Genomic DNA, 25,373 nt, shown 5'->3' with positions numbered 1-25,373 from the left:
CGTCCCCAAGCCTGGCGGGCAGTGATCCATGAGCACAGAGCCAGGAATAAGCCCTGAGCAAAGCTTGTTTTAACGCGGCAAACTTGAGACAGTACACCTGCCATCAGGATCTTCCATGTGTTGCTGTGGTGACAGTGTGCCCCAGCCACTCCGTGCCCTTGGCTGTGGTGCTCACGAGGGGTCACACAGGTTGGGTTTGGTTTGTATTTTTTGGCTTTTTGGGTCACATCCGGAGATGCTAAGGGGTTACTCCTGGTGGTGCTTGGGGGACCATACAGGGATGCCGGGAATGGAACACTGGTCAGCTGCATGCAAGGCAAGTGCCCTCCCCGCTGTGCTACAGCTCCGGTGCTCACACGCTTTATCTGCAGAGCTTGTGCACACACAGCTGGGGTGGTTCAGAGATGGGCACCCCTGTCATGCCACCAGAATCATCCCAAGCACCACAGGAGGGCAGTACGGCCCAACTTAGGGCACAAGCCTGATCACTGGTTACCTCAGCTGTCTCTCACATGCTGATTTTCAATGACACACATCTTTAGTTTACATGTTATAATGTAATGTTAAATCGGTGAAAAATAGGTAAAATTAAAAGTCAGTAAAATGAAAATTTAAGTCCATGGTCACTGTCACTGTCACTGTCCTTCGATTGTTCATCGATTTTCTCGAGCCGGACCAGTAAAGTCTTCATTGTGAGACTTCATTGTTACTGTGTTTGGCACATCGAATACATCACGGGGAGCTTGCCAGGCTTTGCCATGTGGGCGAGATACTCTCGGTAGCTTGCCGGGCTCTCCGAGAGGGGCGGAGGAACTGCACCTGCACGCAAGGCAAACACCCTACCCGCTGTGCTATCGCTCCAACCCTACAAAATTTTAATAAAGGTTAAGGAGAGAATCTAGAGGATAAGGCACTTGCCTTGCAGGCTGCCAACCCAAGTTCATTTGGAGGGGTGGGGGCAGAGGTAAAGTCAGCTGTGCTCAGGGCTTATTCCTGGACCTGAATTCAGGGATCACTCCAGGTGGGCTCAAGGGACGACATTAGGTGCTGAGGATCAAACCTGAGTTGGCCACGAATTCTTTTTTGGTTTTGGGCCCACAAGCCAGTGGTGCTCAGAGCTTACTCCTAGCTCTGCACTCAGGGCTCAATTCTGATCGGGCTCAGGGGATCATACTGGGTGCTGGGGACTGAATCTGTACTATCTATCTGGCCCCCACATGTGGCCCCCATCACTGCCAGAAGTAACTCCTGAGCAAGGAACCAGGAAGGAGTTAATTTGTGAATACCACTCTTGGTATGAACCAAAATCCCCACATAAAAATTTAATTTAAAAAGTTAATAAAGAAAAAGTTGAAGATACTTCCCAGAATATGACACAAAAAATGATGAAAAATACAAGTAAAGGTAAGAAAACAAAAGCATCCTAGGTCAGGGATCAAGCAGCAAACAATGGCCTACAGCCTGGCCGCCAACTTCTATAAAAAGTTTTATTAGAACACAGCCAAGTGCATCCGTTTAGGACAGGCTATGTTTGTGTTCACAACACCAAGGCAGAGTCGGACACTGGGAGTGATGATTCTACGTCCCAAAACTTGATATACTATACTGCCCTCTAAGAAAATGAATGTCAATACCTGCTTTAAGAGATCCCACCAGACTGAGAATATTCCAGAAAGATAACTGACATCAATCAAAGGGGGTGAAAAAAATGAAGAAAAAGAGAAGTATTAGAACTAAAGAACGTATGTCTGCAGAGTAAAACAAAATTATCAAGTACCCCAAAAAATAAAAAGGAACCCACACCAAGGCATATCATGGAGACATTTTAAAATGAAAAGATGAAGAAATTTAATTAAAAATGTCCAAAAGGGATCAGAGCAGTAGTAGAGGGAAGGGCACTTGCCTTGCATGTGGGTGACCGGGGTTCAATCCCTGGCATCCCCTATGGTCCTGCCAAGCAAGGCCAGGAACAATTCCCGAGTGCAAAGCCAGGACTAATTCCTGAGCACTGCCAAGTATGGCCCTCAAATCAAAAATCAAATAAAAAAACTAAAATGTAGAAAGAAGAAAAGAGAGCACTCCTGAAGAAGGGTTGGGGTACGCAGCTCAGCGGTGGAGAGACGTGTGTGAGACCCTGGGTGCTGTCCCAGCAGTGCACAGCAAAAACAGTGGCGTAGGACTAAGGATAACACGTGACTGTTTAGTAGCACCATAAGTATTAGAAAAGCATCGTCTGAAAAGTGATTTTTAGTTGTTTGTTTGGGGTCACCCAGCGATGCTCAGGGAGCCATGTGGCACTGGGGATGTGAAACCCAGATCTCCTGCATACAAAGCTTGGACTCGGCCCCCTAAATTGGCTCTCTGGCACTTCTTCAACAACTCTTTTTTTTTTTCTTTTTGCTTTTTGGGTCACACCAGCAATGCACACAGGGGTTATTCCTGGCTCTGCACTCAGGAATTACTCCTGGCGGTGCTCAGGGGACCATATGGGATGCTGGGAATCGAACCCGGGTTGGCCATGTGCAAGGCAAACGCCCTACCCACTGTGCTATCACTCCAGCCCCTTCTTCAACAACTGTTAGGTGAAATTTCGGGATAGAATTCTAAAAGAGAACATAAATCAAAGAAAATATGGTATCCGGAAAAGAGTCAGTAAGGAACGCAAGGAGGGGTGAGCAGAGGACAAACGTCGGGGGAGGGAGCGAGACCTGCAGTAAGCAAACACAGTTTTGCTGTGGCTGTTTTGTTTTTGGCCACATCTGGAGTGCTCAGGACTTACTCTTGGCTCTGTGCTCAGGGGTCACTCCTGGTGGGGCTTGGGAGACCATCTGGGGTGTGCGGGGGATTGAATCTGGGTCAGCTACATGCAAGGCAAGCACCTTACCTGTTGTACTATCACTCTAGCAATCAACCACAGTTTAAATCAAACAAAGCCAAAATGTTCTGGAAGTGCGGTCTCCAAGGAAGAACAACGGAACCACTCAAGTATCTAATATATTTGACCACTTGGAAAATAATAATAGTGTGACATGAATTTGATTAAGCATAACAGTGATAGATATCTTGAAAAACAAAACATAACTTTAAAATAAGGTTAATTCCAGAAAAAAATTGAAACTGGTAAGATTAACATATTCGATCATTTCACAGATGCTCACTCAGCTCTGCAGTAAAAAATCTTTAGTCATACAAATCTGAATAGTTTTACCTGGGGTGGGGGAGGAAGCAGCAGCGGGGACAGAACCCAGGGCCTCACGCTTCCAAGGCAACTGCCCTACTGCTCAGCCACACCCCCAGTGACTACTGATTCAATAAAAAGTTGTGACATGGTCTGGGAGATGGCTCAGAGGACACACAAGGCCCCAAGTCAATCAATCCTCAGTATCACACGGCCCCCAGAGAACTGTCGCCAGGCAGCCAGCACCACCAGGCCCAGGCAGCTCTGCCGTCAGCCTCCCAAGTACCAAACACCAGCACTGCACAGCCAGATGGGGGAGGCCCCTAGAACAGCACTTTTTCATAAGCCCCTATTAAAAATGTTACATAATTACACTGGAAAATTAATTGAAAAAGAATAGGAAGCATGGTATAAAAATTCATTGCTCAGGACAAAGGGCTGGTCCAGGGTGTCGGTACTTGTTTTGTTGCTCCCGGCAGCTGCAGCCCTGGCTGGGATCCCCAACACCACATCTGAGGACCCCTGAGCACCAAGGGTCACCTCTGATGCTCGAACCAGAGACAGCCCCTGCACACCGCCAGGTGTGGCTCAACGCCACCCTCCCCCAATTAAATGCTCAAATACAATAAGAGTCAATAAAGACTATTGTAGGTACTTTATTTAAGATCATAAAAAGAGAGAAATTACAAAGTTGAAAGTGGATGGCCTGGAGTGGAACTAACGCAAAGCAAGGTTACTGTTGGTAGCTGCTTCTCCCTTCAGAAGTATTAGGTTTTGAAGAAAAATTATGTGCACAGGGGCTGGGACAACAGTACAGTAGGTAGGGAGGGCACTTGCCTTGCACGCGGCTAACCCAGGTTCAATCCCCAGCACATTATATGGTCGCCTGAGCACTACTGTGAGTAATTTCTGAGTGCAGAGCCAGGAGTAACTCCTGCACATCACCAGATGTGGGTCCCCCAAAATATATTAAGTGCAAGCAGGAGCTGGGGAGATACCCAGTGGGTAAGGTGTTTGCCTTGTCCACATCCAACCTCATTCAATCCTCACCATCCCAAGTGGTTCCCCCAAACATAGCTTGAAATGACTGCTGGGCTCGGAGCCAGAAGTAACTCCTGAGCTTCAATGGGTGTGACTCAAAACCAAAACCAAAATGGAACAAGTTATGTGCATGTCTATCAATTAAAAGCAAACAACACTGACAAAAACACCCACATGAAGTAATTACATAAAATAACGACGCACATATACTCTTTGTTGTTTATGGACACACACACACACACACACACACACGTAACATTTTGTATCTTCTGCGTTAAATATGAGTGGGCTTATTAACAAAAAGCAAAAAACAATTAAATGGGGCCAGAGAGATAGTACGGCAGAGAGGGTATTTGCCTCGCATGCGGCAGACCTGGGTTTGATTCCATACGGTCCTTCAAGCACCGCCAGGAGTAATTCCTAAGTGCAGAGCCAAGAGTGAGCATTGCCAGGTGTGACCCAAAAAGCCAAAATACATACATAAATAAACACACACACGCACACACCCCAGACTGGATACTTATGCTCCTGGCTGCTTCTGGAAATGAAAACTGAGGAGGAGAATTAGGTTTACAGTGAAGAAAAATTGAAGACAAACATAACAAAGTACTTAAATGCAAGTAGCAATTCTGTTTTTGATTTGCTTGGTGGTGAGTTTCTGGAACATACCCCTGTGCTCAGGGATCACTCCCGGGTGTGTGCTTGCGGGAAGACTGTGTGTGGTCAAGGATCTAACCGAGGTTGGCTGCAGGACAGTCAAGTCCCTGATCTACTGCATCTGTGTATCAAGTGCTGACACTGCTGTATCTCTCAGTATGGATTCTGGTAGGAACATAGTTGCCATGTTACTCTCTCCAGTTTCCCATATTTAAAACATCCCCTCCTGGGGCTGGAGCATAGCACAGCAGCCGACCCAGGTTTGGTTCCCAGCATCCCATATGGTCCCCCAAGCACCGCCAGGAATAATTCCTGAGTGCATGAGCCAGGAGTAACCCCTGTGCATCGCCGGGTGTGACCCAAAAAGAAAAAAAAAAATCCCCTCTTGGGCTACAGATGCTCAATACACTAGAGCACATGTTTGTATGCAGACCAGATGCTTCTCTGCCAAAAGCCGCTGGGTTTCGAGATTTGTCTCTGAGTCTCTGGGATCATGGCCGTTAAGCAGTTCAATCAGGAACCAGAGAGGCCATGCCTCCAATTATATAGCTGAGCCGGAGGTGGTTTGTGGGTGTGTCTCCCACATACCTAACTTTTGGCCGTTTACTTTCTTGGTAAACTTTGCCCCAAGCTTTTGGGGTCTGACCAAAGACACAGCGGCAATTTTGGGGTATCTGGAAGCTTGAAGGCACCATCAGGCTGCTGATGCACTCGCCTCACAGCTACAGACTGACCTGCTGGCGGCACCATACCCCCCAAAAATGTTTTCGATAGAAGAAATCTCCTGTTCCCATTACACATACACACAAAAAAATCCAACTAATATTTTACAAATGGAGGAAGGGCATTCTTTTCAACAGAAGGAAGAAGGAAGTATTTTTCAGGTATAAAGCACTATACTTTGGTGCCCTATATAAAAATAGTCCAGTTCCTATTGAACACCTTACAAGAGACCTCCTTTATCTGTTTGATTCACCCCAATTCCCCTAATCACTACTATGTTCTCTGAATCTAGAGTTTGTTTATCTTGCACATGAATGTGGTACATTCTTATTGTGGAGTACTACTCAGTGGTCAAAAGGAATCGTTACATATTGGGACACGTAAAGATCTAGGAAAGTCTTCAGAAAATTATTCTGAGAGGAAAAAAAAAGGCAACCCAAAAGGCTGCGTGTAGGATGTGTCTATTTATTCATAACACCCTTGAAATAACAAAATCATGGTGATCGAAAACAGATTCCAGGTTTAAAGGATCAAAATGGAGAAAAGTAGGATATATAAATGTGATGAAAGGGGGTCAGAGCAATAGTACAGCGGGGAGGGCATTTGCCGCACATGCGGCTGACCTGGATTCGATCCCTAGCATCTAATAAGGTGCCCTGAGCACTGCCAGGAGTAATTCCTGAGTGCAGAGCCAGGAGTAACCTCTGAGCATCGCTGGGTATGACCCAAAAAGCCTAAATAAATAAATGTGATGATAGAAATTTTCCCATTTTAACTTTAGTAACTGATACAAAAGCCTGTTAGTTTGAATATTGGTAAAGAAGCCAGTACGTACACTTCTCTCTGTCAAGTTAAAACTAGAGGCCAGAGAAATAGTACAAGGCTCAAGGTACTTACACACAGTCAGCCCTCTGACATATGTATGGTTCACTGAACACCGCAAGGGGTCACTCCTGAGCAAAGAGCCAAGAACAGCCTCTCAGCACCACTGAGTGTGGCCTGTCCCCCAAATTAAATGAAATTAAATTTAAAATCATATTAAATCCTCTAAAATTAGCACTGAAGGAATCAGAATTAGACTAATTGTGGCTTAGTTAGGCCTCTGTGGATGGTATGAGGCCGTGGGGTTGACCCCTGGAGCGAAACTGAAGAAATAAATTTAAAAGATTGGTTGAATGTATCAGTACTGATAGCCTGCCTGTGACATTACACTATGCTTTTGAGGAGTTGTTATTTTGTTTTTTGGGGCCCCATACAGTGGTGCTCAGAGGTGATGCAACGCTGGGATGGAGCGCGGCTCTCCTGCATGCAAAACCAGCCCTCCCTCCCTTCCTTTGTCATTTTGGTGAAATTACAGAAGAAGAAACCGGAGTCCGCAGCTCCTGAGCTCTACCTCTGAACCACAACCCTGGCTCCTTCTATGGGAACCATGAGAGGAGACAGAAAGAGAGGGTCCCATAAAGAAAGAGAAGTTAAGCTGGGGTGCAGGCCACTCCAAGCTGAAGGCGGCTAGGATCACTTCCTTAACAGTGTGTGCTATGAATCCACTCCACAGTTATCTTTTTTAATCCCCATTAGTTTGGGGCTCACAACAAGCAGTGCTCAGGGTACTATGAAGCGCCAGGGATGGAATCCAGGGTTCCTACACACAGAGAATGTCTTCTGAGCTCTACAGTTATCTTAGAATAAAAAGTTTAATGGTTTTTTTTTTTTTAAGTTGTATTTTGAAAACATTATGTAAAAGGAAAAAAAGAAAGAAGTTCTCTTGGCCCATGGGTATCCTAGATGATAATCTACTATCACCTACTGCATAATTTACAATTCCAAGGGAAACTTAAGTTTTTCCACAGGGAGGTCTGCTGGAAGTTGTGTAGACAGAAGCCTACAGCAGAGAATGTGGGTTCTAGCTCCTGAAGTCGCCCATCACTCACCCACTGAAAGCGCATGCCCACAAAGCCCTTCTAGAAGACTGGATGTGATGATTTTTAACACGACGGCTGGCTGGAGGAATACAAGAAAGCTCAAACCCACTTAATGGGGGTTTAGGGAAAAGGGGAATATCTCAAAAAGATCACAGAAAACAAGCCAAGGATCCTCAGAAAATACTGTATCCACTTGTAGCAGACATGCGTTCTGCCCTCCTCCATACTCCCGCTTTGCTTCAAAACTACAGAAGGGAAAACTGCCCTGCTCGGGGAAAGACTGAATATCAGCAGAGGTCCTTGAGCTGGTCGGGAAGAAAGCAGTGTCGAAAAATGTGGCTCAGTGGCAGAGGACCTGCCTTTCCTGTGTGAAGTACTAGGTTCAAGTCCCAAGAACACACAGACACACACACACAGACACACACACACACCCTCCACTTGATATACTCTTTCTCTTGATATGCCCTCTTTCTCCACTTGATATACCCTCCATATACTCTTTCTCTTCTTTTTGTCTTCCTTTTCTTTGCACTCTTGTCCTGTTATTGGATTTTCCTCTATTTTCCTCTCATTTCCCTTATTTCAGGTTCCTAACTCATTGTTTTCCCTCTTGCCTTTTGCTAGAAGGCTCTCTCCCTGCATATTCTTTTCTGCACACTGAGCTGGACAAGAATAACCAGAGAGGTGGTGTGAGATATGTTCTAAGGGAAAGAGTAAACACTTAGCATGTGGGAGCCCCAGGGTTAATCCCCAGTATATCCCTGTCCCTTGAGCACCAAGACAGGGGTAGCACTCACGAACTGCTGAGTATGGTCTAAACCCCCCCCAAAAATATGAATTACAATTAGAAGAATAACTAACCATAGAATTATGGATTCCCTGGGCACTGGTGGAGGGATGGGTATTTGATCGTGGTATGACCGAGATCCAAGCACAAAATTTGTAAATCTACAACTGTACCACATGTTGTTTCACTAATAAAAAAAAAAAAAAAAAAAAAAAAAAAAAAAAAGAATTATGGATTCCTACCATACTTGAGCTACAAGAACACATATCTGAGAGGTCTGATACTCCAGAAAATCAAGTCCTTGGGGCTGGAGCAATAGCACAGTGGGTAGGGCGTTGGCCGTGCATGCAGCTGATCCAGATTCAACTTCCAGCATCCCACCTGGTACTCTGAACATCGCCAGGGGTAATTCCTGAGTGCAGAGCCAGGAGTAACCCCTGTGCATTGCCGGGTGTGACCCAAAAAGAAAAAAAAAGAAAGAAAAAGAAAATCATGTTCTCTCAGTAATGGTGTAGGGGGCTGGAGAGATAGCACAGCAGGTAGGGCGTTTGCCTTGCATGCGGCCGACCCGGGTTCGATTCCCAGCATCCCATATGGTCCCCTGAGCACCGCCAGAAGTAACTCCTGAGTGCAGAGCCAGAAGTGACCCCTGTGCATCACCGGGTGTGACCCAAAAAGAAAAAAAAAAAGAAAGAAATGGTGTAGGGAGAATAGCCCAAATGAACAGATCTGAGATGACACAAGGACAGGAATAAAGAGCTATCCACTTATGGCCCAATTTTTATAGTCCCCCTCTCCCTCAAAAGAAAACATTTTAAGATAATATCCTCAAATAAGACCACTGGTACCATGCTCCCATCAGAGCATAGGACGTTGGCAACAAGCGGGGAGGTGCTTCTCTCTGCCTCAGAGAAAGGCATGGAAGTGACGATAAAGGCCCCAACCCAGGGAAGACCCTTACTAGGGAAACGAGAGCTGGAAGACACGGGTGTCCATCTGCACGCACAGCATCTGGAAACCCACATGCCCGAACCTTTCCTACTTACATGGAACAGTGGAACGTGCCCACAGGGTTCTCCCGCCGGATGTCTTCATACTCCTCGTATATGCCCCTCTTCTGTCTGCTGCTAACATGGTCTATCAGTTCTTGGATGGTCATGGCCTGGGGATCCGGAACATGCACCGAGTTCCGGTCTGAGGCGGCAGGGAGGGACAGCAGGATGATCTCGTCGAGGGGATCCGGGTGGCCATTCATCTGGGGTAGGAACTGGAGGTTCCAAGTACCGAGGTCAATCTTGATGTACCCACCCAGGTTTTCTGGAAGGCACTCCTTGGGCAGGTGCTGGCTGACCTCACTCGTCTTCAGTATCTGAATCTGCAGGGCCAGAAAGAAGCGCATGAGTACGTGGGAGAGGGGGAGCGACTAGAATCAACCAAGACACAGGAGGAATCTGCTGGGCCGGGGAGAGAACACGAAGGGCACATGCGTGTCTGGCACGCAGGAGGCTCAGGCCGTGTCCCCAGCACTGTGCGGTCCCTGAGCACCAGCAGGTGTGGCCCCAAAGCAAAAAGTTAAAATCAAAAACAAACACTGGGATGGGGAGATAGCTAAGGCTTGTGCCTGGCACTCAGTAAAGACAGGCTCAATCCCGGCACCACATTAGGGGTCTCCCCAGCACTGCCAGGAGTGACCTTGACCTTGAGCACAGCCAGGTAGGACCCAACCACCAAAATCCAAAACAAATAAAAATCAAATGTGCCTATATAAGAGAATGCAGAGAACGCAGAGAGTGTAGAGGCAGAGAATGGGATGAGATGTGCTTGAAATACTAGATACACTTAGAGAGGCGCAGACTGCTTTTCATCTGCATGCAGTTAAAATCCTAGGAATTTCCAAAGGTTGGAGTTTCCAGGATGCATTTACTCCTGGAATTAGAACTCCTGTTAAGATACCTCTGAAAGTAAAGTACAATGATTAAAGGCTTCCCAATACCATTTCATGCTGATACCCACCTCCTGAGTACTGAGAATCTATAAGGAGCGGTTATTTTTGTCAACTCCATATTAAGGAAAATAACTCTAGGCCTGTACTTTCTAATTATACCGATTCTAGGCTTATACTTTCCTGAGCTTGTAATATTTATTCTCAAATTGAGATTTCTGTGAAAGCAAAACAAGTCCTGCCACCCAGAAGAAGGGGAGCTGGGGAAAATACTCAGAAGTACGCATGTGCTCCTGGTTTAGATACGGACTTGTCAAAATAAATGAACCTGACTCTCCTTGGACTCTGTAAAAGCTTGTAGCTCTTTCTCCTCTTCCTTCATCCATCTGTCTCTTAACCAGGACAACTCACAGCCCGCCTCTTCTTTGAACCCGCCCTGACGCCCGGAAGCCCTACCCTTCTCAGCCTCCCAGCAGAGCTACAGTCTCTAGAAACAGAAATAGAATAGCTACTTTTTTGTTCCCTACTGGAAGAGGAGCACTTGGGAGGGAAAAGACTGCCCCTCAAATTTTTTGTATGGAGCCACACCTGGGTTACTCAGGGTTTCAGCAATAAGCTCAGGGGTTACTCTTGGTTCTGCACTCATGAATTACCCCTTGCAGTGCTCAGGGCATGGAAGGCAAACACTCTACCTGCTGTACTATGGCTCTGGCCCCTGTCCCTCAATTTTCAAAAAAAAATTTTTTGTGGGGGGGTTCATATCCAGTTGTGCTCAAGGCTTACTCCTGGCTCTATGCTCAGGGATGACTCCTGGAAGCCTCAGGGATCTATATGGGACCAGGGATCACAACTGGCAAGGCAAACGCCCTACCCACTGTACTACTGCTCTGGCCCCTCAATTTTTAATTTCCAAGGTCTAGCACTTTAAGTGCAGTCAATATATTTTGAGCTTATACAACATATTTGATTATACAAGTCCAAGAACTTGGCTAAACAGAGTCATCTTCTAAGTCTTATCTTAGGGAATAACTCTTGTCCTGAGTCACCAAGAGTTTTCTCTCTCTAATCTACAGTATCATAGCTATTAAGATTTCCAATATTCACATAATCTTGTATTCCTGGACTACATAACTGATACTATTTTACAATGACATTATTGTATGTGTGCTTAGTTTAAAAATAAACTATAAATACAGTTTATTTTGTGCACAAGTAAGCGGCAGTGCTGGGGTCGCTACCAATGGTATACTAAGGACCATGTGGTGCCGGTAACCTAAGCTGGACTTCCCATGTAATAGGCATGTGTTTAGCCCCTGAGCTAACTCTCTTGGTCATCAAAACAACTTTATTATCTCACCCTATTAAGCCAATGTTTCACAGCCCCTCCTGTCTTTCCCTCCTTCTCCGCACATTCTCTCTCTTCCTCTCTTTCCTGTTTGCAGTGCTGGGGACTAAACCCAGGGCCATACACGGGGTAGGTGCTCTATCACTTGACCTGGTCCTATAAACCATTTTTCCCCCAAGGGTAAAAAGTGAATAAATAAAACCATTAATTCATCCATTCTGAAGCACTCAGGGTGAGGGTATTTAGAACAAAATTAAGGTAAGTTGAGTCAACAACTTTTAAATTCAGAAGCAACAGGCTATTTTAAGGGAGGGAAATACCAGGAAGAGAGAGGAAAGACTCTCCTGTGTCACCCTCATGATCAATGGGTATTTCCCATTAAGCAAATTCAGACACCACCTCAACGAATGCAGTTAGACCTGACTCTTTAACCCTGTGGAAGCCAGGGGCACTGGCACCCCAGGTAGTCAAAACCATGTATAGCTTTTGACTTCCCCCAAATTAATTAATAATCTTCTATTGACCAGAGACTTTGACGATAATGTAAGTTAACCACAGCATATGCTGTACCATGTACTCTTTATCATAAAGTAAGCTAGAGAAAAAGAAAATGTTAAACAGTATGAAGAAAACCTAGATGAAAATACATTTTTTTTCTTTTTGGGTCACAATCGGCGATGCACAGGGGTTACTCCTGGCTCTGCACTCAGGAGTTACTCCTGGCGGTGCTCAGGGGACCCTATGGGATGCTGGGAATCGAACCCGGGTCGGCCGCGTGCAAGGCAAACGCCCTACCTGCTGTGCTATCTCTCCAGCCCCTGAAAATACATTTTACAGTACTATTTTATCTACTGACTCTACAATTTATATCCTCTGCTTATAATTAATTCATATGTAAGTAGACTCATAGTCCAGAACTATCAAGAGTTAGATCAACTGTATATAAAAAGTGTTCAGTATAGGGGCCAGAGCAGGTTAGGACACTTGCTTTGCACACAGCCAACTTGGGTTCGATCCCCAGCACCCCTTAGCCCCACCAGGTGTGCCCCCACAAATAACTGTTCAGAATTAGACATAGCACAGTATATATGGCACTTGCCCTGCATGTAGCCAACCCAGATTCAATCCCCTGCACCACATATGGGTCCCTTGATCACCACCATGATGCTTGGGCACAGTTGGATGCAGCCCCAAAAACAATTTTTAGAAAGTGTTCAGGGGCCAGAACAATAGTTCAGTAGTTAGGGCGCTTGCTTTCCATGTGGCCAACCCGGGTTCGATTCCTGGCACCTCATATGATCCCCTGAGACAGCCAGAACAATCAGAACAGTCCAGAGCTAGAAGTCAGCCCTAAGCACCAGCAGGGGTGGCCCCAAAAGAAACCAAAAAAAAGTGTTCAGTGTTAGGGGTCAGAGAGACGGCAAAGAAATGAAGGTGAAGGTGCTTGCCTTACATGCAACTGACCCTGATTCAGTTTCTGGCACCACATGGTCCTCCGGGTACACCAGGAGTTACCCCCCGGCACAGAGCCAGGAGCAGAGCCCGAGCAGCCCTGGTGTCACTCACACACAGTGCAGTCGGAAAGCCCCATACACTGGGCACGACTCTGGCAACAGGAGGTACCTGTAAACGGCCTAGCAGGCACACTCCCTCATGCCATCTTTTAAGAAAGGTGCTTCTGTGGGGAATGCCAGGCCATATCCAAAGAAGGAGGGCGGGGGGGAAGGAGAATCCAGGAAATTGAAAGAATCTTTAGTGGGAGGGGAGAAAACGCCTGGACACCGAATTGGGGATCAAAGCGAACACCTGAACAGAGCACGAAGCACTCTAGGAAGAAGGCAGGAGGACCTGGGGGAAGGCAGAAAATTCCCTGGCAGGATTTCAAGCAGTGGGGCGGGAGGTGTCTCTCCACCTTCAAATAAAACACGGGAGCTCGCCTTACCCTCTCCCGGACTTTATCCTTCAGGAGGAGGCTGATGATAGAGTAGGGTACTCGGAACCAAATGGGAGCTCCCACGATCAGCACCTTCTTCAGACGCGCCGGGAAGGCACCCTGCGGAAGAACACGGAGAGGACTGAAAGAGACCTAATGGCCACTGGCAGCAGTGCCCCAGGGGACCTGTGACTCGGAAAGCCCACATTTTAGGGGTAGGGGTCTTCCCCCACATTTTGACCCAGTGCGGGCTACAGCCTGAAGTAATCTCACAGCTTGAGATAAGAGCAGCATCACAAATCACAATCACAAATCATCCTGTTAGTCGTCGATTGCCTCGAGCAGGCCCCAGAAACGTCTCCTTCATCCTAGCCCCGAGATTATATTCAAGGCTCTTTAGGAGAATGAGACCCATCATTGTTACTGGTATTTGGCATGTTGGGTACGCCACGGGGAGTTTGCCAGACTCTGCCCTGTGGGCAGGCTACATGCCAGTTTGTCCAAAGAGCAGCATAAACAGAAATAAATCAGGGGTCTAGAGAGACAGCACAGGGGTAAAGTCAGGTGCTTTGACCTCTGACATCACTGGTGCCCTGAGCATCACCGGCCACTGCCCTGGACGCCTCCTGCACCACAAGTCGTAGCCCATGTAACGCGCCATGCAGGCCAGAGCAGTAGCACAGCTTTGGTCCCTCGCATGAACTGCTAGCCCAGTGGGCTGAGAGACACCAGTGGTTCGCCGGGACCTTCTTGGCACTTCATGGAAGATTCCCCACACAGACCGGCAGAAACTCAGCCAGAGATAGCTCAGCAGGACTGGGCACCTCTCCTGCATGCAGAAAAGCCTAGGTTCAATATCCATCACCAAAGGGTTCCCCGAGCACCAACAGAACCCTGCCCCCCACACACACACACGGCACAAAGCGGGGAGCAGCACCAAGTGTCCCCCAAAACCAAATTAACTGCAACTGAAAAGGAATAAAAGGTGACCGACCTTTTAAAATAACGTGTCTTTTTTTGCTTTCTGGGTCACACCTAGCAATGCTCAGGAATTCCCCCTGGCAGTGCTTGGGGCTCCGTATGTAATGGGGGGGTGGGGGGGATTGAACCTGGGTCGAATACCTGTAAGGCAAACGCCCTACCCATTATAGTATTGGGCTGGCCCCACTAACTCACAGTTGTTGTTGTTGTTTTTTGTGAAACCTATTTCTTGTTCGTTTGTTTTGTTTTGTTTCCACACCCAGCTGTGCTCAGGGCTTCTGACGGGCTCTGTGATGAGAGATCCCTCTTGGTGGTGCGCGGGGAACCATCTGTGGTGTCACAGGTTGAACCTGGCTCAGTCACACATAAGGCAAGCGCCTTACCTGCTATACTATCTCTTTGGTAGCCCCCAAACATACTTTTAAATATTTCTTGCTTGATGGATTAAAACTTATTTTTGAGATTTCTTGAGTTAGCCCACAAAGCACATGTACAGAAATCTTTTAAAGGCTGTATTTACTGAAAACTTTAAAGCTTAATTAAGGCCTTAACTGGATTATTAAAAATTAGAATTAGATTATGAAAAAAATGAACATGAACCATTTCTCTCCCAATCTTCTCTTCACTTTCATTACTGTCTATTTATAATCATTTCTTTAAAAAAATTTTTTTTTTATTTGAGGGGCACCAGAGCAATAGTACAGCAGGTAGGGCATTTACCTTGCAAAACGGCTGACCCGGGTTCAATGATCTACTCCCAACTCAAAACTCTTTGCTTCATATAATCAGTCCATGAAGCCAGAGAGATACCATAGCAGGTAAGGTAATCACCGACCTGAGTTTGATCCCTGACACCACATATGTTCCCCTGAGCAAAGAGCCAGGAGCAAACCCAAGCACCCCTGGGTGTGGTCCCAAACTCCCCTCTTGTCCAAAAAAAAGTTCAACCCTTCTCACAGTCAGGAATACCATGTAATACTGGCATTCTAATTGGGAAGAATTACTCCCAGGGAAGACAAAAAGGAGAAAACTATAGCTAAATATATCTTTTATTTCTCCTGATTCTTTTTCAAAGACTAATTCTGGATTTTGGTATGTCATTCTTTACTTACACTATAATTCAACTAATTTGGAGGGTCTGCAAAAGAGAATATAGAACAAAATTCTCCAAAAAATCTCTTCACTGAAGTCAAAAAAACTCTCCCTTTCATGTCTGCCTTTAAGGATACAATAATTTATTTCATGCCCCTTTAACTGTAGATCAAAATCCAGTCTGAAAAAAAAAATCAAAATTTCTAGGAAAAAAGTGGACATCATTCCTTCAGAGGAAATATAGACTCAGGCCTAGTCCACTTCAATAATTATGTTTCAAATACAGATCTGATGATACAGTAATTTCATAATGCCTTAGGAAGCTATCTGGGGAAAAAGCAGGGGTTGGAGAAGACAGTATGGTGGGTAAGGCCTTGAATAAGGCCAACCGTGGTTCCACCTCTGGCATCCCCCAGTATCCCAGGGGGATCTCTGAGTGCAGAGCCAGGAGAAACACCTGAGCACCTCTGGGTGTCCCACCCTCACTCCCCCATCACACACAAAAAAGCACTTGGCATTACATACATTGCAAATTGTGCATGGCCCTGGATCAAGTAATTTCACTCTGAGCTTCTACCTTAAGAATATAGCCAGAAAACTGGGGAAATAACAGGTAAGTAGGACTTAACAAAGGTGATGCGTCTTTTAATACTAATATTATTATGTAACTTCTTATTTCTTTGGGGACACACCCAGCCATGCTCAGGGCTTACTCCTGGCTCTGTAGAAAGGGATCACTCTAGGGCTGGAGCGACAGCACAGTGGGTAGGGCGTTTGCCTTGCATGCGGCAGACCCAGGTTCAATTCCCAGCATTCCGTATGGTTCCCCCAAGCACTGCCAGGATGATTCCTGAGTGCAGAGCCAGGAGTAACCCCTGAGCATCACCGGGTGTGACCCAAAAAGCCAAAAAAAAAAGGAATGGATCACTCCAGCTATTTCTCAGGGACCATGCCTGGAATCAAACCCGGATTGGCAAACCGCCAAGGCAAACACCCTAACCAGCTGTACTGCTTCCAGTCTCTACTATATAACCTCTAATATAAACACTTCAAAGGTTTTTTATTTTAACTTCAGAAAATGCTCACAACATATTCTTAAACAGGATCAAACCTTAAGTTTCTTTAAAATTATACTACACACACATAAAAGAAAACCAAGAAAAAATATGAAAAATGAATTTACAGACATATACAGTTGAAATTCATCATCAAGAGCTATGTTCCTGGGACCGAAGAGAAAGTACAGTGGACACTTGCCTTGCATGTGTCCAACCCAAGTTCAATCCCTGACATTCTATATGGTCCCAAGACCCACGGAGTGAGTGATTTCTGAATGCAGAACCAGGAGATAATTCTTAGCACTGCCAGGTATGTGGCCCAAAAAAACAAAAAGCAAAACAAAACTATTATACTCCTTATGAAACAGGGGATCTGGCTCACTGGTAGAGCACCTGCCTCGAATGTGGGGCCCAGGGTTCAAACCTGCTTCTCACAGAAACACACACACACACACACACATACATACATGCATGCACAAATAGTTCAATACAGGCTAATAAGCCTGTGGACACTGATAATAGAATTAGGGTTATCTGAGGATAAGGAAGTAAAGAGAGGAAGATAAGGCGGGGAGAGGAATAAAAATTGAAAAGAAAAGAAGCACAATAGTTTATCAATAAGAATATGTAACATTTTGGTTTTATTCTTTGTATTTTATCTTTTGAAACACTCTGACTTTGTTACCTTTTATTTATTTTTCGTTACATTTTAAATGTTTATACTGGGGCTAGAGTAACAGTAAAATGTGTAGGGAGTTTCCCTTGCAAGAGGCTGGCCAGGGTTGGATTCCCTGCACCCTATACGGTAACCCAAGTATGACAGAATGATCCCTGAGTGCAGAGCCAGGAGTAAACCCTAAGCAGAGTCACATATGGCCTAAAAAACAAAAGCAAACAAATAGTTTATACCCTCTGTCCTAGTACTTTTATCTCCAGAATTATGCTCCGAGAAAAAATTTTAATGAGGACACAAAAACTTGGATATAAAATATCTATTGAAAAAAACTGTCAAAGGAAAAAAAAAAACAAACAGAAATGGTAATACCACAGTAAACGCGGGCTCAATTTATTCAGCGATTTCAAATATTCACAAAATAAAACTGTCAGAGCTTATTGTATATTGACATTATCTTACACACCGTCGTAACCAGGAACAGAAGGCAGAGATGAGGGGCAAATGCGAAGCCCCGGGCTCGGTCCCAAGCACCACAGAGACGCCCAACCGAACTGCCGGGAGCAGCTCAGCAGCCCCTGAGCGCTGTCAGAAGCCACAGGAAAAATACGCCCTGTCAGTAATGAGTATAAAAGTGCTGTGGTGCGGCCGGAGAGAGCACAGCAGGCAGGGTGCTGGCCTCGCGCACAGTCAATCAGTTGCGATCCCCAATATCATGTTTCCCTGGGCACAGCCAGGAGGAATTCCTGAGGCAGGGCTGGGGTTGACCCCTGGACATCACTGGGTGTGACCCCCAAACAAAAACAAACAAAATCTCATGTCATTCTCTTTCCAGCAATCTCTGGAGCTTCTTTCCTCTAAGATCTCCATTTGAATTGCTTCCAAATTTACCCTTCTCCCACGAGAGAAAAAGTATAAATGGCAAAATCCTCACTTGTTATAATAGCACATGTGTACACACACACACACACACACACACACACACACACACACACACACACACAATCTCACTTTCTTCTCTCTCCCCTGGTGAAGGAGTGATCTTGGGCCCGAGAGAGAACAGGGCAGTTTAAGGCACTTATATTGCATCCAGCTGACCCCAGTTTGTTCCCTGGAACCACAGGGTCCCCAGAGCACACCCACGAGCAACCTCCCAGTATTTGCAAAGCAGGAATAGCCGCCAGCACTGGCAAGAATGGCTCCAAATCTCCCACCCTCACTATCTAAAAAAAAAAAAATCAATGACCTTTTGCATAGACTATTTTAGTGTCTGCTAGATATTTATACACATAAAGCTTTTTTTTTTTTGGAGTCTATGAACTCCTCCCTTGGAGGGGAGAGGGTTGAGTTTCTCTCAACCCCCTTCCCCTGCCCCGAGCAGAGCCTCAGCAGCTGAGGACCTCTGGAGCCAGCCACGGCCATGCTGGGACCACTCTCCACACGTCCAGACGGGCCTCATGCATGAAAGAACTGGCAGAGGAACCCAGGCATGTGGGTCCCAGGGCTGAGGTCTCCAAGCCTACTCGGATTGGGACTGGGCCTTCTCCACCCAGATCCCCCATCTTCCAGTAGGTAGGCGTCACACCCTCCAGCTGCCACCAGCGTGAGGTTGGTCCCATCAACGGCCAAGATGCAGAGACTATAAAACCCAGCTCCCAAAAGCACGCGGCCTCAAATGCAGCCGCGCGACATCTTATTATCTTATTTTTCCTTTGGAGAACCTGGCAGGCTACCAAAAGTATCCTGCCTGCACAGCAGAGTCTGGCAAACTTCCCATGTTGTGCTCAATATGCCAAATACCAGTAGCAATGATGGGTCTCATTCTCCTAATCCTGAAAGAGCCTTGAAATGGCTCTTTTAAAATCTCAGGGCTAGGAAGAAGGAGACGTTACTGGTGCCTGCTCGAGGAAATCAACGAAAAACAGGATGATCGTGATCGTGATTGTGATAAACTTCAAATAAAATACGCAAGATAATTTTTAAAACTTTACTGAAAGAAATGAAAAAATTTTTTTAAAAATTAGAAAAAGCATGTCAAGGACCAGAAAGATAGTTCAGGGGTAAGGGTCACTGTGAGGATTCAACTTCACCACCCAGCACACACCAACATTCTTGGGTACAGTGATGAGTGCCTCCCCTCAAGCAACTCCAGGTGTCCCTAGTGGCCCCCAGAATTGCTGCACCCAGAACAAACATATCACCTGGCCTCGGTAGTAAACAATCTGCTACTTCAGTCAGTTGGTCCAGTGTAGCTGGTCAAGTGCCTAAGCTCTGATCAAGCGCTTAGGCAACTCCAAAAATAAAGAAATAAGCATGGTATCCATGATTACGGGAGGATAACATTGGAAAGAAGTCAATTCTTCCCTAAGTTAATTCACCATAACCGAAGAAAATTCAAGTGCTTTACTTTCTATAACTTTTTGTTCTATTTTGAAGTCACACCCAGCAGTGCTCAAGGCTTACTCTCAGCTCTGTGCTCAGGGATCACTCCTGGTTGGCTCGGGGCAACACAGGACGTGCTGGGGATGAAACCCAGGTCAATTGCATACAAGGCAAGTGCCTTAACCGCTGTCCTCCAGCAGTTATAACTTTACTGAAGGAATCTAAAGTTCACCTGATCAAAGATGATCACTACACTTTCTCAGAAAATTTGTAAGTTTGATTTCTTTGTTGTTGTTGATATTGGCTTTACGCTCAGGGATCCCTCCTGATGGGCACAAACAAGCACCATACAGTGCCTGGACTAACCCCGCGCCTCATACTTGCCAACATGAGCTCTGATTAGCTATTTCAGTGGGTCTCAAATTTATAATTTTGAAGAAGTAGTGTTACATCCAAGGAATGGCATTGGGGTGCAAAAGGAGAAGTCAGAGAATTTTCCTGGAAAATCTTTTAATTTCCTTATAATTTTTATTTGATTTTGAGACACACAAAACAAGTGTTAAGGGGACAATGTACAGTGCTGGAGGCATCCAACCAGGGTCAGCCCTGTGCAAGGCAAGAGCCTTAACCCCTATCCAATCTATCTGGCTCGCTGCCTTATAATTTGAAAACTAGTTATGAAATAAAGTCCATTATGTAAGTAAATATATAAATATCATCACATCAAAGTGCATGGAGGGGGCTGGAGCAATAGCACAGGGGGTAGGGCGTTTGCCTTGCACGCGGCCAAACTGGGTTCGATTCCCAGCATTCCATATGGTCCCCTGAGCACTGCCAGGGGTAATTCCTGAGTGCAGAGCCAAGAGTAACCCCTGTGCATCGCCAGGTGTGATCCAAAAAGCCAAAAAAAAAAAAGGAGAATTAAAGTTCAAAATAGTTCAAAGCAACTTTCAGAAAAGAGACTTAGAAAAGGGGGGAGAGAGAATGAGTTTAATGCAAGGTAAGGTAACTCCCAGAGGTTGGAGTGCTAAGTACAGCCGGCAGGGCACTTGCCTTGCATGATCAATCCAGGTTTGATCCCTGACACCCCATATGTTCCTCCAAGCCCACCAGGACTGACCCCTGAGCACAGAAGTAAGCACTGACCACTACTGGGTGTGGCAAAAACAAAAGGCGAACAAAAAAGGTTATCCCAAATGAGTAGAAAATAAACATGCTGGTTAGTAAATGATGTCAGGTCAGATACTTGAAAATAATCTCATCTGTGACATTATAATAATGGGGCTGGAGAGAGAGTGCAATGGGTAGGGAACTTGTCTTGCATGCAGCCAAACCAGGTTCGATCCCCAGCTTCCCATCAGATGGTCACCTGCGCACTATGTGGAGTGATCCCTGAGTGCAGAGCAAGGAGTAACCCTGAGCTTCAGGTGTGGCTCCACCCCAAATTTTCAAAATATTATTAAATATACAGTATGTAATTTCATCTTTTTCATTTCATCATCCTGTTATTCGTCGATTGCCTCGAGCAGGCCCCAGTAACGTCTCCTTCATCCTAGCCCCGAGATTATATTCAAGGCTCTTTAGGAGAATGAGACCCATCATTGTTACTGGTATTCGGCATATTTGGTACGCCACGGGGAGTTTGCCAGACTCTACCCTGTAATGTAATATCATGTATAAATTGCAATAAGAGTAATATGAAAAAAAATCTTAAGGGGGATAAGTTACAATGTAAATTGAAAAATGTTAGTTAACTGATACTTAGTAACATTATTAATAAGCCTAATAAATCATGAGATAAACATCTCATTAGAAAAATAGGGAGGTGGCTCAAAGCAGGAGCCCACGCTTTACATGTGGGAACCCCAGCTTCTATGCCATCACCCCATAATTTCATGAGCACAATCAGAAGTGACCCCTGGAACACTGCTGGGTGTGGCCCCCAAACAAACAAAAAATGAAGTCTAACGTTTCCAGTGTCAGGATGTGGATCAGTGGGAAGTTTACACAGGCAGCACCTGGGTACAACCACGCTGGAAAACAACTTAACAATACTTTAAAAAGTTGAATTTTCAGAATCAGGTTGCACTGACTTTGAACATCAATAAACTTAATAACGATCATAATCAGGGATGCTGTCTCGTTTGCCAAGGCGTCGAAAATCAGATGCGCTGGATATGTAATGAGATTTGGAGATGACTGCAGGGCTACAGCTGTTACCTACTGGATTCCACGGGACATCAAAAGATCGCGTGGCCTCCTGCCTACCAGATAGACTTCTTTGTGTAAACCCTGAACGATCGGTTTGAGGCTCTTCGTGTTCCTAGAACAAGCAGACGCCATTGGGCTACACTAGCACACTACAGGGACGAATGGAGACGTTACTGGCACCTCCTTCGAGCAAATTGATGAGTAACGGGAAGTCAAGTGATCAAGTGATCATAACCATGTTATCAAGACTAAATTTTTTTTTTTTTTTTTTGCTTTTTGGGTCACACCCGGCGATGCTCAGGGATTACTCATGGCTCTACGCGCAGGAATCACTCCTGGCAGTGCTCAGGCAACCACATGGGATGCTGGGAATCTAACCCAGGTCGTTCACATGCAAGGCAAACACCCTACCCAACGTGCTATCGCTCCAGCCCCATCAAGACTAAATTTAAAACTTACTTTCAGAAAGTAAAAATGGGGGTCCAGAGCCATAGTACAGCAGGCCGACCCAGGTCCAACCCTCAGAATTTCATATGGTCCGGTCCCCCTCAGCCACGTCTGGAGTTTGCTTTGTACATGGCTGATACCTGGCACCCATACGGTTACCTGAGCCCCAACCAGAAGTGATTCCTGAGCACAGAGCCAGGAGTAAGGCCTGAGTACCAGTAGGTATGGCTCACTTCACTGTCCTCCCGTTGTTCATTGATTTGCTCGAGAGAACCCAGTAACATCTCCATTGTGATACTTGTTACTGTGTTTGGCATATCAAATATGTCACGGGTAGCTTTCCAGACTTTGCCGTGTAGGCGAGATGCTCTCAGTAGCTTGCCGGGCTCTCTGAGAGGGATGGAGGAATCGAACCTGAGTTGGCCAGGTCGGCCATGTGCAAGGCAAATGCCTTACCCGATGTGCGTATAAAACATAATAAAAATTTTAAATAAAACAATTTAAAAAAAATAGAGCCAGACAGTTCAGAGATAAGGTCCCTGCCTGGATGAGGCTAATCCCAGTTCAACCCCCAAACCCCACTAGGAGTGACCCGGTGCACAGAGCCAAGAGTAGCCCCTGAATATCACTGGGTATTGGGTGTGACCTGTGACCACACACACACACACACAAATTTTTTAACAAATAAAGGTGAATTTTAACAGATCTTATCACTTGATCACTTGACTTCCTGTTACTCATCAATCTGTTCGAGCAGGCGCCAGTAATGTCTCCATTTGTCCCTGTTGCGTGCTAGTGTAGCCCAATGGCGTCTGTTCATTCTAGGAACATGAAGCGCCTCAAACCGATCGTTCAGGGTTTTGACGAAGAAGTCTGACCGTCTTGTAGGTGGGCGGCCACGCGTTCTTTTGACATCCCATGGAATCTAGTCGGTAACGGCTCTAGTCCAGCGGACATCTCCAAATCTCATTTTGTGTCCAGTCCATCTGATGTTCGACGCCTTGGCAAACGAGACAGCGTCCCTGATTCTTGACCGTTGACGGAGGTCGGAACTCTGGATTCTTTTTCTCATTTGACTGAAGCATGATACTCCAAGCATAGCTCTTTCGATTCCTCTTTGGGAGACCTGAATAGCGTTCCCATCCTGTTTTTGTAGGGCCCAGGTCTCTGCAGCATATGTTAATGCAGGAAGAACAGTGGAATCGAAGAGAAGTGCCCGGAGCCAGAGGTTCTTTGTCTTCTTAGCTATTTCTTCGATGCTCTTGAAGGCGTTCCAAACCTCTCTCTTCCTCCTGCGCAACTCAGGTGCCTAGTCATTCTTCATATTGACTTCTTGACCTAGGAACACATAACTGTTGCATTCAGAGATGGTCGTTCCGTTGAGAGCGAATGGGGCATCAGGAACGAGGCTGTTTCTCATAAACATTGTCTTCGTAAGATTCAGCTGTAGTCCTGCCTTTCCACACTCACGGTCAAAGTCGGCCAGCATTTGTGCCACTTGGCTGATGTTTGGTGTTATTAGAACAATGTCATCAGCAAAGCGGAGGTGATGTAGTTGCCGACCATCTATCTTCACTCCCATTCCTTCCCATTCCAGTCGTTGCCTGACGTTCTCGAGGGTGGCACTGAAGAGTTTCAGTGAAATGGTATGCCGAACCCCTCTCTTGACATCCATGATTACTTCTTTGTAGAATGGTGAGACCCTGGTAGTGAATCCGCAGCTCACGGAGGATCCTGATGTACTGGGCTTGAATGCCCTGACTGGCTAGGGCTTCAATGACCACTTCTGTCTCAACAGAATCAAAGGCCTTCTTTAAATCAATGAATGTTAGACAGAACAGCATCTTGAACTCCCAAGAAACCTCAATGAATTTGGTTATCGTGTGGAAATGGTCGATCGAACGGCGATTAGAGGCCGCTCCAAAAGCCTCTATCCCTCTCGGAGAGGCTGGCAAGCTACCGAGAGTATTCCGCCTGCACGGCAGAGCCTGGCAAGCTATCCGTTGCGTATTCAATATGCCCAAACCAGTAATTACAATGGGTCTCATTCCCCTGACCCTGAAGGAGTCACCCATACGGCAGCGTTGAGAAGGATAAGGAAGGAGAGGCTGATAACAGATCTTATAACCAAATATTAACCCAAACTAATCTTAGCCACCTATGTATACCTTAGTGTGGGTATTCTTTTTTTTTTTTCTTTTTGGGTCACACCCGGTGATGCACAACGGTTACTCCTGGCTCTGTACTCGGGAATTACCCCTGGCGGTGCATATGGGACCATATGGGATGCTGGAAATCGAACCCGGGTCGGCCGTGTGCAAGGCAAATGCCTTACCCGCTGTGCTATTGCTCCAACCCTAGTGTGGGTATTCTCAATGGATGAATTATCAGCCCCGAAGGGGTAAAATTAATTGGGAAGCAGGAAGGACGAGAAAAATGAGTTATTTTTGTACAAAACACAGATACACATCCCATACATAGAGATATACTCAACATACCTATGGTATTAAAATTTCATTAGAAAAGGTCTTTTAAAAAGCTCCTTGGTGAGGCAGTGTAATGAAGCACTTGAGAAAACACAGCCCTAGAGAACTCCTGCATACACGCAACCTGTTGAAATATTCATAGCTGTTCAGTTCACAGAAGCAAAAATCAGAGAAGAGATTTTCTCGAACCTGCCCGCACAGGGGCCACCTCTGCAGGGAAGCCGTTCCTCCCAGCCGCCAGCCGCCAGCCCTGCCCAGCTCCACCACGCCAGCTCGTCTCCTCGGACGCTGGCAACAGCAGCAAACCCCGGTGGGAAGCACTTCCCCCAGGAGGGCAGAGAGGCCTGATCCCCCCACTTCACCTCAGCCACGGCCGGCCCAGCAGCTAACCCCGGTGGGAAGCGCTTCCCCCAGGAGGGCAGCAAGGGGTTGCGATCCCACTTCCTTAGAACCTCATCAGGAACACCGGTGCAACACCTGCGGGGAAGCCACGGCTCTGGAGCAGCGCTGATGCC

General features: G+C 46.1%; 1 protein-coding gene across 1 annotated transcript in view; it reads right to left on the bottom strand.

Annotated features, from left to right (window-relative positions):
- Positions 1 to 25,373, bottom strand: part of PTPN9 (protein tyrosine phosphatase non-receptor type 9) — a 94,503-nt gene that overhangs the window by 22,052 nt on the left and 47,078 nt on the right. The window contains exons 6-7 of the mRNA XM_056128764.1: positions 13,538 to 13,648; positions 9,355 to 9,683 (exon numbers count right to left, since the gene is read on the bottom strand). Coding sequence (XP_055984739.1) covers positions 9,355 to 9,683; positions 13,538 to 13,648 — 440 coding nt within the window. The remainder of the gene's footprint in view (positions 1 to 9,354; positions 9,684 to 13,537; positions 13,649 to 25,373) is intronic.

This window comes from Sorex fumeus, unplaced genomic scaffold (genome assembly GCF_029834395.1).
Source record: "Sorex fumeus unplaced genomic scaffold, SorFum_2.1 ptg000067l, whole genome shotgun sequence".
Classification (NCBI taxonomy): Eukaryota; Metazoa; Chordata; class Mammalia; order Eulipotyphla; family Soricidae; genus Sorex; species Sorex fumeus.
This window is presented reverse-complemented; position numbering and strand designations above follow the sequence as displayed.